The sequence below is a fragment of the Rattus rattus genome, chromosome 5, assembly GCF_011064425.1.
Source record: "Rattus rattus isolate New Zealand chromosome 5, Rrattus_CSIRO_v1, whole genome shotgun sequence".
NCBI lineage: Eukaryota > Metazoa > Chordata > Mammalia > Rodentia > Muridae > Rattus > Rattus rattus.
Genome location: NC_046158.1, coordinates 116,576,574 through 116,595,646, shown reverse-complemented (window position 1 = coordinate 116,595,646; position 19,073 = coordinate 116,576,574). Strand labels below are relative to the sequence as shown.

The 19,073-nt window shown below is 40.6% G+C and overlaps 1 protein-coding gene across 2 annotated transcripts in view; it reads right to left on the bottom strand.

The window, feature by feature from the left end:
• Slx4ip (SLX4 interacting protein) overlaps positions 1–19,073 on the bottom strand; it is a 170,970-nt gene that overhangs the window by 56,679 nt on the left and 95,218 nt on the right. Inside the window, exons 3-4 of one of the 2 annotated variants that reach the window (XM_032904294.1) lie at positions 6,191–6,280; positions 1,270–1,390 (exon numbers count right to left, since the gene is read on the bottom strand). In XM_032904294.1, the coding sequence (XP_032760185.1) occupies positions 1,270–1,390; positions 6,191–6,280 (211 nt within the window). The remainder of the gene's footprint in view (positions 1–1,269; positions 1,391–6,190; positions 6,281–19,073) is intronic. The other variant, XM_032904295.1, reaches the window with a different exon arrangement.

Sequence of the window (19,073 nt, the reverse complement as noted above, 5' to 3'; positions counted from 1 at the left end):
TCTTTTCCTGTTGCACCAGCTCAAATGTGAGATTGTCCAGGTGTAACTGAGGGATAATAAATGCAAAAACCTATGGCTTTTCTCATATTTTAGAGCAACAATGAGTGGCAATCAGAATCTATCCCCTGAGCAGCGCTTCCAACCTTTAATACAGTTCCTCCATAAAATTATTTTCTTGCTACTTCAAACTGTAACTTTGCTGCTGTTATGAACTGTAACCTAAATATCTGATATGTAGGATATCTAATATGCAACCCCTGTGTGTGTGATGACCATAGGTTGAGAACCACTGTTTGGAAATGCAATTCTCTCAAGCCTTTCATTTTGGGTAATAAAAACTACTTCTCTATCATCTATACAGGGTAAGCACTCTGGACCTAGAGAGGTTTCACAAATATGTAACTCAATATTTTCCTAAACATGTTCTGTTGGCCCCCAACAGTGCACCCACTATAGTCTGATATACATATGTGTATGTACTGATTGTACCACAGGCTGCTATGAAATGCTGATTTCAGTGAGAAACAAATAACCAAAATAAAACAGAAAAACAAAGCAAAAGACTGAGAGAACAGACAAAGCACTGGGGTGGAGTTCATGAGAGCTGGGTCTAGATTCCAGCTCTGTCCCCTAGGTGTTGTCACTTAGCATGTCACTACATCTCTATCACAGGTACTAGGGTAAGTACTGGGGGAAGGAGGAGGGAAGGGCTGTGTCACCACAGGTAGAATATAACTTTGCTGCCCTTCAGGCTTTGGTCGTCCTTCAGCAAAGGGTCACTCTGTGTCCTGTGGCTGTCCTGTCATCCCTGGTCTCTGCCCACTACAAGCTAGTGCCACTAATGACAACCAAAACTCTCTGCACACATTTCCAACTGTCTTCCGGGAATAACAGTGCTCCTGTCTGAGAACATTTGAAATAGAATGACATACGGAAAAACATTCTAAAAGCTTAAGACAGCGAATCAATTTATGTCAGTATTAATATAAATCCATTTGTAAGACTACTTGTCAAAAAAAAAAAAAGAGACCTTTAAAATTTTACAGTTTCTTTAAGAATGTTTTATTTGCTATTTTTATATATTTTGCCCACCATTAAAAGCCCTTTAGGGCTTTTTGGTGAATTTTTGTTACTCAAACACAAGTATCTTCATTACAGCATATTTTCTAAATGTATCACTATGCTAACATGACAAAATGAAATATAATTGCAATCTCCAAAGCTTAAATTTTATTTTCTTTGTCCAAAATTACAGTGCTTGTTGCCTACCTTTTAAGGACAAGGGACTGGATCTTGAGAATTCTGCAGTTGATGGCCTGTGCTGCTTATAAATGCCCACGTACTCCTTAACTCTGGAATCAATGGTTTCTTTTAACAGCAAACAAACTTCCTAAAGTAAATTTAAAACATGAGACATTTCTGCTTAATGCAATGGGAAGAAGCAAAGACTATACATCTGAGAAAGCAAAGGTTTTCGGTTAGCTTTGGAGCCTAGCTGTAATGCTGAAATGGACACTGTGCAGCCTTCATGACTGCACTGTACGTTAAATGAACTATTAAAGATGACTCCAAGCCTGATGTTGGCTCACATCATTTTCTGTCTACCTCAGTTTTACAATATCAGATTACTTCAAAACTTCAGGAACGTTTTCATGTAAGTATCAGTCCACCACACTGATGGAGAGAGGAGACAAATCACATGGAGTTCTCTACATGCAGGGCAGCATGGGTCTCAGAGAGGTAGTGAGAGGCAGGAAGAAGTGAAAGACTACTCCTACTGTCAATGCAGGTGGCATGGGAACAGGGCACAGCTGCCAGAGCTCTGCCCGATGGTCTCACTGCACTGTTGTCCTGTTTGCAGGTACAGTGTTACCAGATGTTATTTGCATAAGAAAAGCCAGGAACAGTGAAAACTTTGATTTTCAAGCATGGCTCAAAGTTAATGGTTATATTTTAGTGTTATACCATTATAGGGAATACCATTATTCATTAAGTTTCTGGTCTTAAGACTACAAACACAAGAGAGCCAGAGTGGTGGGTTAAATAGAAAAAGGGGGATCCAGTAAAGAGATCTTCCCACTGCTGTGATGATAGCATAAACCCCATTTGCTTTTGTAAAGCACAGTATGATTCTTCATTCAAAAATGATAAAAACAGTTTCGTCTCTCGTGTCTCTGATGTAGATTAATGATATTAGGTAGCAGAACTAGGCTTGAATTCAATTCCAGCATACCGTATTAATAAATTTCTGGAGATATCATTTGGCTTATAATATTTGTAAAGAACAACAACCAAAAATAACTCAGAAGTCCAACTCCACACTGGGACTATCTATGCTCTGTGTATCATTTCCTGCATTATCAGGAAAATGTAATTTACCACAGGACATCAGGGTAAATTTACACAGGATACATATAAAACTGACACCTAATGAGTAATAAATCCTAGATCAATTCCCAACAATTCTGCGGCATTGTCAGAGTTGTTCAGGTCACCTCAAACCTGTTCCACCGGTTTCTCAGAAATCACAGGTTCATCTTTTAAACTCTTTATAATTACAACATGAATCAGGTTTTTGGCGGCACCCCTTAATCAGTATATAAAACCCTTGATTTAATACATACACAGAAATTTCTACATAAAATACGAATACCAGTCTTCTCTCTCTTGCTTTTTATTGCAGCTAAAAGACGCGTTGCTCTGTGGGATATAAAGATATCCATTTGCAGCCGAATGCTTTGGCACCGTTCACAGAACACAAAAGCAGCCTTGCCTCATACTGTTGTTCTAGCAATTAAATAATTTTTGCTTCACATGCAGGGTTCAACTATGACTGAACTAGAAAATATGTGGAAGACACACAAGGCAACAGGGATTGTTAAAATTTGGCCATAAATACCCTATAAGGCTAGGACTAAAAATAGTAAGACAAAAATAGAGCCCATACACATGAAGTTTCTCACTATAGTACAGGCATTCCTTCTGGGAAGCAGGTTTTAGGAATTAAAGGCAGGCAATGGGCAGAGTGGGAAAAATACCTAAGAACTGATGGTGTCAGACTTGGTGAAGCATCCTCCTCAAACCTAGAGCAATGCAGGAGAAAACAGCCAGAAATATCTGAGAGGACAGAATAAAAACCCATGACTGGGAGATAGGCACTGCCTCTCTATGCTGACAGGAGTTTGTGTTAACTTATGCAAGTTTACAAAGGAGGCATTTCAGTCTGCCTCTTTGAGTGCAAAGACTACTTGAGCTGGACTCAAACAAAACATTCAAGAAATGATCTAATGACTAAAACCAACGAAGCACTGACTGAACACAGGTAAAGCAATAACCTTTCTTTAACTCCGCCTTTAAAGCATACACATAAATTATTTCAGACTAACTCTAATGTCAATGAACATGTATTTTGAAGGACCAGGCTAAAATAGAGGTAGCAAACTATTGACTCTACTTTGAGAAGGAAACTCAACTTACTGGAGTAAGTGGACCTCTTGCTGTAACCACCAAAGCGCCTCTCTGCAGGTCCCATCATGCACCTCTGCTAAGTTATGCCTAACTGTTCTAGAGTAGGTACTAGTTGAAAAAACACAGCTGCACGTGGCCGCTTGACAAGAAGTCTTCCCGCACGCTTTGTGGTGGAGGTAATTGTGGCTTTAAAGCATTCCATTTCAACAACTCGGTCCACACTGCCTAAAGAGCAACACTAAAGGTCTACAGCTGAAGTGTTCATGCTGGGAAGAGCATGGGAAAGTTGCGGTCTAGAATGGTGGATTTTAGAACCTACCAGAAGCTACTGGGGGGAGGTCTCCTGCATGAAATATTAGGGAGTTTGGGAGAATGAACTTACTAATTTGAATCATGTAGACTTGTGTAAGTGATCTAAAATTTGAGAGTAGAAGAAGGTGAATTGTGGAGAAAGGTCCTGACCTGCTAAATAGAGTTTTCAAGAGAACAGCCCATAATCAATTTCCTCGGTGATAAATCAATCATACCAATTCTTGTTTCTTCTTCTCAGCACTTGGTCACTGGGTGTCCTTGACCACAAAGTACTGTTGGTATTCCCATTTGATGGAAAATGTATTTTTAAAACTAATTTGTGGGTGGGTAGATTAGTTTTAGTGAAGTGAACAAATGGTTGCAAATACCATTCTCTTTCCACGTTTATTAGTCTTGTTATCATTCAGCATTAGCGCTTAATACAACTGACTTATTTTTACTTCTCTAAGAGCAATGGCAGCAGATAAATACTATGAAGAAAATGAAGACCAGTATGTTTTGAAAGTTTTAAAATTACATTTACTCATTTACTTGTAGTGTATATGTGCTAGTTACGTGGACACACATAAGCCATGGTATACATGTGCAGGTCAGAGGACATCTTGCAGGAGTTAGTTCTTTTGTTCTGCCTTGTGTGTCCTGGAAATTGAACTCAGGTAAGTGTCGGGCAGCATGCACCTTTATACAGAGTCATACAGCTAGCGTGTTTTGAAACTTTTGATCAGGCCCATGCCTTACTATCTGTCCCTGATCTCTATAGAAGGAAAGAAATAATGTTTCTATACCACAAGAGCTCACAGAGAAGTCTTTGAAAACCACAGGAGACTGGGGCCTTATCGGTCTGGTCAAACTCTCATTTGAAGAGGAGACTGAAGCTCCCAGGGAGGTCAAATATCACAGAATCAATTCTTGAAAGTCATGAGGTAGGAACATAGTTGGAAACCCGAGGAAAACCGAGGATAACTGGTGACTCTCCTGTTACTTAATTACCAATTACTAATAGTCTACTGATTTTTGTTTATTTTTTAAGATTTGATTTTGATGTCTGTGTGTGTGTGTGTGTGTGTGTGTGTGTGTGTGTGTGTGTGTGTGTGTGTGTGTGTTTGTCACACAGTGGGTCATGACCATGGTCAAAAGAGGATTTGAAGCCCCTGGAGCAGGGGTTATTGGCAGTTGTGGGCTGTCTGCATGGGAGCTAGGAACTTAACTCAGGTTCTCTGAGAACAAGCCACTGTTTAGTTCTATAACAGCTAACTGCTGACTACAAAGCTTTACTGACAGAAAAATATAGTCGTGACACATTTTTCTATGTTAGGTGTAGATGTTTAAGCAAATAATTACAAATGATAAGAGACAATTTTTTACTCAGGTGGGCAACTTAGTAGACAGACGAACTAAGTGTTCAAGTGGCATTAGCCACTCATCCACTGGTTTTTGGCAGACCCTCACAACTGACCTCACTCAAAGGCAACAAAGGCTTACACATTGTCTTAATGAACCATGGTAAATTTAAGAAAAATAATTCTATTTTTCTTAAATATTTCAACATTTCTAGGCTATGAAGTTTACCTGACAGATTTTTTTCCTCCCAAATTTTCCTAAAATGTATTAGCAGACCTACATACTCCAAATCCATGTTGTTCGAAGTCAACTATACATCCATAGCACGTATGTGCTTTACTGGCTAGTCAACATGAAAGGAGGAAGACTAACTCCTCTTCACTTGTCAAGGCTCATGACAATGAGGAGGTGAGGATGAAAGTAAGGGTTAATACAGACGTGGAGACTTAGCATCCTGTGAGCTCCACACCTGTTACAGGTGTAAGTAAGGGTTAATACAGACTTAGCATCCTGTGAGCTTCACACCTGTTACAGGTGTAAGTAAGGGTTAATACAGGCGTGGAGATTAGCATCCTGTGAGCTCCACACCTGTCACAGGTGCCGCCATTCTTCTCATCTCTCAGATCAAAATACCTGCTCCTTACAATACTCTGGCTTCCTCTTCTTCCTCCTTATTATGGAGAATAATTTTCCTCAAAGTAGAGGGGATTCGAATTTTTGGTTTAAATAATAGAGCCTGGGATGAGGACATAGAGAATGTGAGGTGCCTTCGAAGCATATAAAGGCCTAGACTAATCCCTAACAACACACACACACACACACACACACACACACCCGGATCAACAATACATCAGCACATGAAACATGGCTGTGTCAGTCTTTGAAGGGTATGGGCGGGCACACGTGCATGCTTGTCTCCAGGCACACTCCTATTTTTCAGTGAGTACTTAACAATCACTCTTTTTTTCTTTTTCAAACACTAAGGAAAATGAAAGTTCAGAATAGCTGACATTTCTTCTAGCTGCTATTACAAGAAATACTGTTTAAAGATAAAAATGTTTTGTTGTACCTCTTTCTTCTGTTCAGAAAACCAACTGGAATCTTTGTTTGAACCTTGTGGCAATACATGAAGATCCACCAGGACTGCGAAGTTCCCGCACTGAAAGAGAAGAGGTGAACATTGATCAATGGTAGCATGCGTCTGCAGGTCATGCCCAACAGACAACTACAGAGGATGTCACAAACTGCGCACACAAGAGAAGGAGAATAAAACCACCCTTGGGATGGAACCTCAGCATGGCTTCTAGTGCTCACAAGTTCAGAGTTAGAGTGGAAATGTTAAGAAGAAATTAAGGTTAACTAGGATAGAAATGACAAAATAACTATTTCTAGACCACACCTTGAAAGGGGATGACCAGGCCTCTCTATGGAGGCTGGAAGTCTGCCGAACACCAAGAGAAGAGGAACAGGACAGTACTAGGTAGATAATAACAATACTGTGAAGACCCTTTCTTCTCAGGAGTAAAGAATCAAGTTATCGCCCTTTTTAAACTATAAGAATTCACTGCACCAAAGAGCATGGGATAGTAATAAAAACTGAGGAAAACAAGAAAGAACCAGAGAGAAAAGGGGGTAGAAGTTGGATGCCAGTTACCAAAACTGAGAAAAGTTTCCTTTAAATATGCTATGAAATTTCGAAGCATCCTTTCTTACTTTAAGAGAAAAAAAAAGAAAAAAGAAAAAAGAAAATATTGTATGCCTGTGTAGTACAATAGCATAGCCAACTAAGTCCTCAAACTATGGCTATCATGACTTAAAGTTGATGTTTTAATTTTATTTAGAGTAAATTTGATAGCCCCATGCAGCTAATGTCTCTGTACTGGTCAGCAGGCATATGGGTCTCATAAAAAGCTGTAACCAGACTGTAGACATGACTCAGAGGGTCAAGTGTCTGCTGTGGAAGCATGAGTACCTACATGGTAAGTACCTCAAGTCTCAGCGCTGACTCCAGAAGCTTACTGAACAGCCAGACAAACTGAAATGGCAAGAATGGAGTAAGACACCTGATGCTCAACCTCTAGTCTCATCAGGGAACCCTGGCAGGGATGCATGCAGGGGTCCATGCAGGGAAGCTGGCAAGAGGGCATGTAGGGAAGTACACACACACACACACACACACACACACACACACACACACACACACACACACACACACACACACACACACAGAGGCTGTAGGTTTATACATTTTCACACGTCAAGGGTCATTTCTGAGATTCCCAAGATAACAATAAGCAACACGTTGGAAAGAAAAGAACAGGCAAAGATCATAGGTTGAGGATGTCAGAGAGACCCTGATAATTCAGTTGACAGACCTGTAGTAAAGTCACTTTTATCCATCTCTAACTAAGGAAGTTTAATTTCCTTTGTAATTTTTGTAAAAACATGGGGAAAGCAGATTCAACAAAGGTTGCTAGAACATCAGCCAAAAACACAGAAAGAAAATGAAACTAGTATCTACCTTATTACCAGATATTACATTTAATTTAATATAGATTATAAACTTAAGCGTAGAAACCAAAATGCTATTATTCGTATCACCAGGGCAGGAAAAAGTTCATAAATCTTCCACTTCCAGGAAACACAAAACATTGAAGGAAAAATTGTTGATTAAATTGGATACCAGCAATCAAAGAAATTTCTGCTCATCATCAGGATCATCAGTAAAATGACATGCTTGCCACAGATTGGATAAAATGCATTTATAAATATACATGTCTGACATGCAGGACTGATATTCAAAATATGTAAACAACTTCCACAGAGTGATAGAATTTTTTAATCTAAGCTGAAATATGTGGCTGCACTTCCCGGTTGCCAGGGAAACTCAGGTCCTAATTAACATCCATAGCTAGGGAATGGATCAGAAGGACTTAAACCACAAAGACTGACACCATACCAAATGGCAGGAATGAAATGGAGCAGACCAAACATACACTGTTGGGAATGCAACTGGGTTCAACCACTTTGGCAAATGGTTTTCCAGCTTTCTATAGCTACCCATGTACTTACTGACTAGGCCAAGGAGGCCATTAGGCCAACAAGGCCATCTTACAAGTTTATCTGAGCTCTATTCTCATTAGCCCAAACTGAAGACAGACTCAAGGATCATTAACAGGGGAATAAACTAGTATTCTAGTCACACAATGGAATGGTATTTATCAAAATGTTGGCATAGCCAATGGACTCATCCCAAAACCAGAATGAGTTAAAGAGGACAGTCCAATGGACACTCTATGGCTCCGTGACAGACGTTCCATAATAGCAAGAGCCATGAATGGAGAAAGTGGTAGGGCAGTGTCCGAGTGGCATAAGAAGCCAAATGACAGGAGGATGCAGGGTCCTAAAAAAGGGACCTTGGTTGTACATAGAAAAGTGGCTCTTCTCACCATGTATGAATTACTGATCACTCATAAATCATTTTAAAATATAAGTATGATATCTGACTGTGTGTATATTATATAACTTCTTACAAAGGCAGTGTATTGTGGCTGACTGCAATTTAGTTTGATGCATCAAAAATTTTATTATTTTTATTTTTTTTTAGGGTTTTCGAAAAAGGGTTTTTTTATGTGTAACCTTGGCTATTCTAGAACTAACTCTGTAGACCAAGCTGGCCTTAAACTCAAAGATACTCCCCGTCTCTTCCTCCCAGGAGCTGGGATTAAAGGCATGTGGCACTACTGCCCAACCAGAATTGTTTTTTAATTAAAGAAATCCAAGAGAATATTAGAAAGCCATGAAAAATATTGATGTGTCGGAAACTAAGATTGAGGACTGTTTTGTGAAATGTAAATCTGTGTATGAATTATGACGAAAGGGTGATGTTTTGTGGGCTGTGGCAAAACAATGTTTGAAAACCACATTCGAGTATATATATGGCTATGCTTAGATTTTGTTCTTAATTGTTGATCTAACCTTTAAGGAGGATGCTGCCAACAGGTGGAGGCCACAACTACAAGATCTTAGCTGGGGAATATTAACATTTTGTGTGCTATGAATTTTTAGCCAACTGAGAATCTTATAAAATGTGCCCAAAATGCATTTTAAGTACATAAAATGTAATATACTGGATAAAAAAAGAAAATTGATTCCACTGAAGTATATTTATCAAAATCTTAAAAAGCAACCCAATTTGTGATATAGTAATAATGCACACATGTTTTGCAGGCACTGACTCATAGCTGATGGGTCCAGTGACAACGGCTAACTGAAGAAAGGGAAGAGCACCTGTGATATTTTCAGCTATCTGTTTTCTTGTACTATGCTTTACATGCATAGGCTTTTTCAATAGGATGTTAAGTGGCTTCTGTTCTATACTATATTGGAATCAAGAAACCTAAGAATTGTAACTTGAGGCCTCTCTGCTTTCCTCAAGTCATCTATCAATGTTGTTTGCATTGGAATTACAGTGATGACTGGGCTTATCTTCCCAAGAAGGATACATTGGATGAGCAGATATCTGGGTTGAATATGAGTGATGACCAAGGCAAGGGTGGAGTTGAACAAGAAGCCAGAGCAGACAGCCTAGAAGTCTAGAAGCCAGAAAGTCCTAAAAGGCACTTTAAGATATGGGTTCTGGTATCTACATAGATGTCTTTTAATGTTAGCTTTACTATTAAATTAATACTATTTTTTAAAATCATTCTGGAAAACCATAACACATAAAGCTGATTTCTAATGGCCACAAGCAGTGTATTTTAAATCCTACAGTCATAATAAAAGGAGACTTACCTTTTAAGAACTTAAGTCAAAATCAAGCTCTAACTTTCCCATCTAAATCCAATGAAACACAAAATTCAATCTGGTGTTTTCTAATACATCCTGGTCTATAATTGATTATAGATTAATTAGATTTTTCTTTCTTTGGATAAATAAAGTATCAATTCTTACACTGGTAATATAGGAGAGAACTTTCCTAGATTTCTGGAAGATTCTATGCTTGGCAGGCTGTGGTTCTCTCTGGGCAACCACCAGGCCTTGCCTCTCTCTAGCAGAAGCTTGGATGATCTGCACTAATCAGGACCATTGTGCCTCCTAAAGTTCTCTGCTCTCAAGGCTCTGCTTCTTTCTCCCCTGAGTAAATGGAGGTGAACAAACTAGGCCTCTAAGCACAGCAGGAGGCACAGCCTCCCTTCCTCCTTAGCATTAATTAGGAGCTTGTTTCTACTCAGAATAAAAACTCTCCAGCTCTCTTCAGGACAGAAAACATGGGAAGCATCACTTCTTCCACAGGCAAGAGTGGGTCACTCAAGAAGGGATTCAAAGGGCTTTGAGAAATAGCTGCACATTGTTAGGGAGGAATGTTAGTGTACAGGGGATTCCACTGGCCTGCCCTCAGGGACCTACCAATTACTTCTGTCATGAACTGCTACCACTGCCAGGTGAACATCAGGTGTGTGCTGCACACAAAAGGACCCACCCTCCACTCAGCAGCTCTCTCTCTCTCTTTCAGTCTGTTCCCAGCATCCTCTCTGTTTGTTCTCTGCACACACACACCCACCTCTTGACCCTTGCTCTCATAGCCCTGCTGTCTGTCTATCTCCATGTTCACCTGTCTGCCTCCATCTCCTTTTCCAGGCCCTCACTCCTCTTCCCTCCCCAATAAACTCCTTTTCCACCAGATCTGTTGCCTGGCTTAATTTCTCAGGGGTGCACCTTGGCTGGGGTCCACAAAGATGATATCCTTCACCATATTATATCTTATAACATTAGTGCTGTAACTCAGAGGAATGTTAGCCTACAGGAGATTCCTGTGGCCTGCCCCTAGGGACCTAGCAATTGCTTTCCTCATCACCTGCTGCCACCAGGTGCACCAGGTGAGTGAAGTCAGCAAAAGAACCTACCCACTCCCCCCGCGCTCATGCGCTCGCGCTCTCTCTCTCTCTCTCTCTCTCTCACTCTCTCTCTCTCTCTCTCTCTCTCTCTCATCCCTCTCTCTCTCTGTCCCCTGTGTTCTCTCTTTGTTCTTCTCTGCCCCCTCTCCCTGCCATCACGGATCTGCTATCTGTCTGCTGTCTATATGTCCACTTGTTTGCCTCTCCCCTCCCAAGTAAACCTCTTTACACCAGGCCGGTAGCATAGCTTAGTTTTCAGGCCTGCCACAGATACTCCCTCACTTTATTATGTTTCATAACACAGCCATGCACTCAGTTGTACACACACAGGCCAACTTTTCCTTTTACACCTCTATCTAGAAGTGGTTACCCAAAATCCTGGGAGGTACTCCAACAATTGCCTTTCCCTAGCCTTCTGGAATAGGTCACTTCATCTTGTAAGTTATCTTTTTTAATGTCTTTTTTCTTAGATATCCATTCACTCCTGTTCCGCTGCTTCTCCCACCCCCACTTAAGACTACCAGAACCTTTCCTGGTGGTGTCCCACATGAACCTGTAATGACAGCAACAGAGCACTCCTACTCTAGCCAATCTGAACCTCTCATTAGGCCTCACTGCTGTGTCCTACTGCTTGGTAGGGTCACCATCCTCCAAACCTAACAGGTGCACAGCAAGTTCTGAAAAGTTCTTCTGACGTATTTATCTTCCTCCTCTGGATTAGATACATTCTTAAAGTGCTTATAGACTTCTGCATTAAATGACTGGTCTGTGGAGGAGACCTCCCTGCTAGAACGTGAGCGCAAGCAGAAATGGTTCCAGAACAGAGTGGACTCTAAAGCCCTGTGATTAGCACTCTAGCAGCCCATGAAAATGTTTCATATTCAGTGGCAGAAAGAAAAACATATGACCGAACAAACTGCCCTAAGTTTTAGGGCGAGGCAAGGACTCAAAAGCCTTTTCTAGAAACAAGGCCATGGCTATTCATCCCAGTGCACCGATGAACACTCCTCATTTTACATCGATGAAAGCTGTCATCATCAGGGGTAAAAGTTTCGTTTTGTTTTGTTTCATTTTGTTTTATTTTTTCTTTCAAAATTTAAAGTGCAAAGATCCTGGGACTACCCAAGCATAAGGTCAATGGCAGACACACCATGGTTATTTCACCTTCGGTGGCTTAACTTTATGTTGTGCTCTTTTTGAGTCTTCAGAGAGACCTTGTCTTCTGCCTTTACAAAAGTATAACATAAAAGTGAAAACGGTAGCATGTATCACTGTGAAAATCAATACAGAGCACATACACAGAAGAGTTTCCACACTGTCTGAGCCCTCATTAACACAGGGGCACAACCTCATGGTACTCACCCAGCACAGTGTTCATCTAAAAACCAGAGACAGCAGAGAAAAGGCCCTGCATGGGAGGTGTTGACTCAGTGAATCCCATGAAACAGCAAGCCATGGAGGAAAACCAACCACAGCACTCAAAGTGGCCCTGATAGTTCTATATGCTCAAGTCCATAATGCAGACCCACAGGTCAATGTCAGTACAGGATGCTAACAGAGCAGGAGGTCTCGGGTTACAGAGGAACCCTGAAAGGCAGAAGGAGCAAGTGGACAGGCAAGTTTCTCAGGCAGAAGAGAGGATCATGGCAGGCAGTGGGAACCAGGGTCAGGAAGATGTATTCAAACCTGACTGCACAAAGAAGACACAAGGGAAGTCCATCCTGAGGGGAAAGGATCCTTCAGGCATCAATTTTCCTGTGTGAAATGTGAGAACTCCTTCAAAGAGACTTCGACTCTAGATCCTACTTCCATGGCTGACTACATACTTGTTTCTACCTGTATACAAAATGCTCATCCTTCTATAAATAAATGTCACCACAAAGACATACAAAATATGGCAATTTGTCTTCTCTACCATTCCATCATGGCTCATATAAACACATTACAAAAATCTACACAATATAAAACACCAACTATATGGCTAGAAATCACCAGATAAACTTCAGTAGATGACCAAGGGAAAGATCTCCACACGCAATACTCGTCCCTGTGGCACTTCAGGACAACCCCCACTCCCACCTCTAGGCAGGACTAAACTCTCAGCACAGCCACAGCACTTCTTCCTGCTTCTGCTCTGAAGCTCACCACAGGCAGCAAGCACGTGACTACAGTCACATCTGGCACTCAGAGGCCTGCCTGCATGACGTCATGCCTTCAGGGTTCCCTCGGAGTTGTCAATTCCCAGGACTGAGTGTGACACATAGGTGGCAAAGAAGAATGTTTGTTAAAGGAGTAAAAGCATCACTAGGGAAAACTCACTGGCCTTGCTGCTTTAGGAGGGACCACCTCCCCCTCTCTTACAGCCTTTCCACAGAATAAGACTACAGAATCAAGCCCACAGCTTACAATTAAGATTACCTCACATACTGACAGAAAGAGGCAATAATACATACATACTTAGTTCAAGCCAATGAGTTATTTTCTCACTTTCAAATCAGTCAGATCCAAGGACAAATCTAGGCTTCATGAACCAGTTCCATCAGAGGAAAGTTACTGGGTAAAGTCAGTGAAAGATTTACTCTCCGAGTTCAAGTTTTTCTAGTTAAAATGGATTGGAAGAGACAGAAGTAGCCTATATGAGGCCAAAAGGGGTTGGGACAGGAGAGCTGCTTTTCCTCTATGTTCATTGTAGGATTCTAATTACAGGGCGAGGGACTTTCTAGTCATTCCAAAGTTTACAGTAGATTCCTCACTAAGATTTATCTCTATTTTAAAGATACAGAGAAAATCATAAAGAAATGGAAAGAAAGCCAAGGGGAAGACAGATAAAGTGGGTTTGATGGTGGCTTCTGTAAGGAGAAATGAGTAAGAAAGAGGCTGCTTGGTGTCCTTTAGCAAACATTCTTGTCCATTCAAAAAAGAGAAAGACAAGGCTTAGGAAAAGATGCACCGTGCTGTTGGAAATAAAGCAGTGGCCACTGAAACTACTGTTAGTAAAGGGATTGCTTAGTACACACCACTGGGACCTCCGTACAAAACTAGGAACTCTATCCACCACTGTATACAGAGCAAAGTTAGGAACAGGCTTCCAGTCACTACCTCACTGTTTTAGGTGCTTTCCCTAGCAATTTTCAAATGTAATCTGCAGCCCTTTCACTTCAGTTGCCCAACCTATGGCAGGTTCAGAGCATTGTAGCAATGAGGGACACAATGGCCTAGGTGTAGGGCAGATGATGTCAGCCCCATCCCCCTCTCCCTCTCTTTACTCCCCTCCAAAGGTGGTATCTGTTTCAATTCCAGGACATTCTAATTAGACTCAAAATTATCAATTAAAAATGTTTTGCACATATGTAGTGCCGAGTATTTACTAAGATCTAATAAATGCTTGAAATTCTTTTGTACCTTTACTCGAGCAATGCAGTGCTTCTGGGAAGAGCAGGCAGATGATGTATAATCATGCCAGAGGGCAAAGTAAAATATATACATGCTGCTCTTACATATTTCTGCTACCGAGAATGTGGAGGAAAAGGTAATTCACTATAAAGTGTTATGAAGTCCCGAGTCTCCAAAGGAGCAGAACAGAGCAGGCACCATTCAGAGTTAGCAACATGAAGGCTGGTCTACAACATGATCAGGACCAATGATGGCTTCTGTACCCTGAAATGGTGTTTGGAACACAGACCTGTACATTTCTATCATAAACGCTCCCCTCTCTCTCTCTCTCAAACAATGTATATGTCAGTGTGTTTATATGTATGTTATCTGTGTCCTCTGTATGAGTGTGTGAAGGTATGTATATGTATGTATGTATGTATATGTACATGTGGTATGTGCATGTGTATATGTGTGTGTATGCATGTATATATATGCATGTATATGTTAAAAAATTCTATGTTCCTGATGATACACTAAAAATCAGGTTAACTTGAGCTGGAGGAATTTATAAGATATTATTATGAGTCAAAGAAAAGCCCTCTAATATTCTTGGTGACCAAACCTAGACTGAGGTAGTTTGAAATGGAAGGTAGTCTTAGAGGGAGATTTGTGCACAATAAGAATGAAGGTGAAAGAGCGAGGGCATAACTTTCCTACCTCCTTGGGTGGGACACGTAATCTTTAACCAGGAATTTAGGGATTTTTCAATGATTTAAAGGAATTCCATTTCTTGGGCTAAATACCAAATAATTTAAAGAATACCCCCACAACAGTGTTCTTTTCTTCTACTTTAAAATAACAAAGAATTTGCCAAATTGTGTCTTGCACTTAACCCAGTCAAGTTGCCATTTAAATTTTTTCTGGGGTAGTAACTCTGTACAAATACTATTTTCTCTCTCTCTCTCTCTCTCTCTCTCTCTCTCTCTCTCTCTCTCTCTCTCTCTCTGTGTGTGTGTGTGTGTGTGTGTGTGTGTGTGTGTGTGTGTATGTGTTTACACACACGCACCAGCCAAATTTGACAGGCCAAAGATGAGGCTACATACTACCTGTACAGAGAAAAAAAAGAATCTAATTGTGTGGCTGCAAACTGAGTCACAGCCTTAGAATAAAGACTCCCCACACACTGTGCATATGAGGGGTGCACACTTCTGCAGGGCTCAGGGTCACCAGAGCTGGAGAGGTCCCAAAGAGGCAAACGGTATGCCCATCTCTGTCCTTGCCAAACTCTTCCTTTTGGTTATTCTTCTGGGGAGACACTCTCTGTGTGTAGAACCTGAAGGGTATTTATCATAACAGTCTCTAGTCTTGACCCCTGGTTCTCCAAGTGCCAGAATTTTCTGTAGCTAGTTTGAGTTGTAAATAGGGATCTCATACAAGTTTCCAGGATAAGTGTAAGGCCCAGTGTTTTACAAGCCTAGAAGTGATTCTCATGGCTGCTCTAGAAAGTCTGATGTCGATCCTTAAGAATGCCAGAGGACTGCTCACAGCATTTTCAGTATGAGATCGGAAGGGCCTGACAAAGTCTCACCACATAATGCAGTAGAAGCTGGGGCTCACTAGAATGTACAATTCCAAAGCTCCTTTAGACACACAATTTTGTTATGATTATGAAAACAATAGATCCTTTCATTGGTATGAATTATTGTCTTTAAAAATAAGACCCCTCTGGAGGTCAACTGTGATACAGAGCCAAGGATGAGAACCACAGATAAAATAATGCCTTGCTAAAGGTCTTAAAAATTCACTTCTGGTTCACTTCCAGGTTTTTTACACTAACATGAAGTCAACCAACCAAGATACTATTCTCTGAAGTGGGATGATAAAGGTGGTGATGGAAATCAAGAAGGCTGGATCATGATTGACAAGTAGCATGGACTGGTAAGGAAAGAGCAGAAATGGAATGAAAGAGGATAAACTCCAAACAGTAAGATTCTGTAGCAGTGCTTGCGTTATTTAATGAGTGTGGGGCCCAGACCATGCATAGAGGCTGCTCTAGGCACAGGGTAGGTCACGTGGGCACTGGAGAGTGCTGGGAACTGCCAGTAGCACTGCATTAAGAACTGACAAGCAGCATGACAGGCATGTTTCCAATGGGACAGAGCAAGGGCTTAGCAGATTATTCGGGGAAATCAAGAAAAAAAAACACTATTATTAAAATCAAACTTCCTCTTCTTCCTTGAAGGGTTCCTAGACTGCCATAAATGGTAGAAAGTGGAGTCAAAGCACATAAAATGTCAGTCAAGAATTGTAATTTCCTATGTCCTCCATAATATATCACTAACTATAAAAGTGTCTTTTACCAATGGCCAGTGGCCCTCATTGACAAGTGCAATGGTCCAACTCTCAATTTTTCTGTTACTTTACCTCTCAGTGTCACCTAACAAAATAGTTCACTCGCCCTGTCCGCCCCTGACGTATGGAACCCCTGACGTATGGAACACCAGTAGCCTGCTTTCCTGGCTTCTTTCACCTCGAGCTGCTTTTTCTTAGTCTTCGTTCCTAGCTTGTCCCCATCACAGTGGCCTTCTAAGTAGGGAAGCCCATTCCTTGGGTATATCTTAGCATCATGTACACTCATATCTCAGGTTTCACAAGCTGATAGCTGGCAATTTTTTTTTTTAAAATTCTTGGCTTGGATGTCCCACAACTCCAGATACATGCACCCAATTGCCAATTGAGGAACCCATGTTCCTCATTTCGCTAAGATATTGAACAAACAATTTAACAGACTTAAAATGATACTGTCCATATTTTATTCTGGAATCTGCTCCTACCAGGTTTAGTTGAGCTGGCTTGGTAAATAGCAACTCTTGCCTAATTGTTCAGGCCAGAAACTTGGGACTTTTTTTTTTTTTTTTTTGATGTGTGTCTTTTTCTCATATTCCACATCAAATCTGCTAGCAAGCCCTAACATTCTACATTTTAAAGGGTCTGGCTGAAGAGAGAAGCTCAACATATACTGACAAAATGAATCTAAGCATGTGCAAAAGGTCTCAGTGAATTAAAACAAACAAAAAACAGAGCAATGGAACATATGGATGGATTTATAGGCATTTAACAAACAAAAGCCACAAGGGCCAGTTGATACATCCACACATCTTGCATGTGATTTGAAGAGTTGTTCCTAGGTTCCAGGATTCTTATCCTCCCCCCCCCCCACTTTTGTCAATGTGGTGGAAGATACCAATACACTGAACTTAAAACACTATAACATATGTGAATGACGCTAGCAAATGGACAATCGAATATCCCAGGTAGCAAAAGCTAGATCTTGTAGAATGGGGAATCTGGACTTGGAGGGATAAGACCAATCTAATTAGTTAGTGTTTTTATAAAGATAGACCTTTTTATATGCTAAGAACAGTATTTGGCTCTAAAAAAATCTAAGAAGCTCAGCACAGTGGCATTCTAAGTCAAGTCAGATTACTAGTGGTAGTAAATTTCTGTGGACATTAATTTTTTATTAGGCTACTTTGGCGTTAATAGCCAGAACAAGTAGCATCAAGGTGGACCAGGCTTCATATTTAGTGATTAATGTTATGCATTTTCAAACTGAAAAAAATTTATCATATAGTCAAGCAAAAGTGACCACAACAGCAGCAATACTTAAAATTGTGTCACAAGGATTGAGTAAGAAAAGAAAAATATTTTCCAAACCAAGAAAATAGAATAAAATATAATACAAGGCTTATAATTAAAGGTAGACGAATATTCCTTTTTGGTTGTTTCTGGCCTTAAGAAGAAAGAAGTAGGCAAAGCAGAACAAATCTGAGGAGATAGCTATAGTCAATTAGTAAGGAAGACTTACAAACCAGAAGGGATTTACAGACAGGAAGTGATCTGCCAAAGGAAGAGATCTCACTGCCCAAGCCAGAAGATCAAACTCTACAGAAACCAAACCCCTAACAGTGGATGACTGAGTGAATCAGCACACCGCCACGTAGAACTGTAGGACACAGGTTTCTATCTGTGATACATGAGTAAAATCACACAAGTATGACTGCCTTGCTGCATTTATATCAGCCACTTCAATCATCCAGGAGTGTGCCGGTGGTTACTGGCTTTTATGTTTCTAAAGTGTGTCCCTAAAGATGTGGGTTCAATGACCTGAAGAATCAGAGAGTGTATATCTATCTTCCAAGGGAAATTTTACCTCCGAAAGCATGTTTTTTATGTATGTAAGTTCCCAAGACTGTTTGATTCTCAACCCCTTATCTGTTAAATGGGGAGCAATCATGCCTACTCTTGTCAAGATGATAATGTAGAAAGTAAAGTGTCAACAAACAGAACTGCTTCATTTAAATTGTTGTAAATATAGAGGAGTTAACAGTCTTAGCAGTAACTTAACTGATAATGATAATGAGGTGTTCTTTACCTGTGCTATCTGGAGTCGCATGTGAAGTGAGGACAAAAGAAATTGGTTAATTAGCATTATTCACTAATTTCAAAATATGCATATGGATATTGGCAAGACAATGGACATTCCCAAAGCGACTCCTTGCTTTAAAAGCCTGGTTACATTATCTGAGTGAGAGACTGGAGCCACAAAGAGCAAACAGCATCAGGACCCTGAAACAGGAAGTGCTCAGTGATACAAGGGGATTCCCATCCCACAGGGAA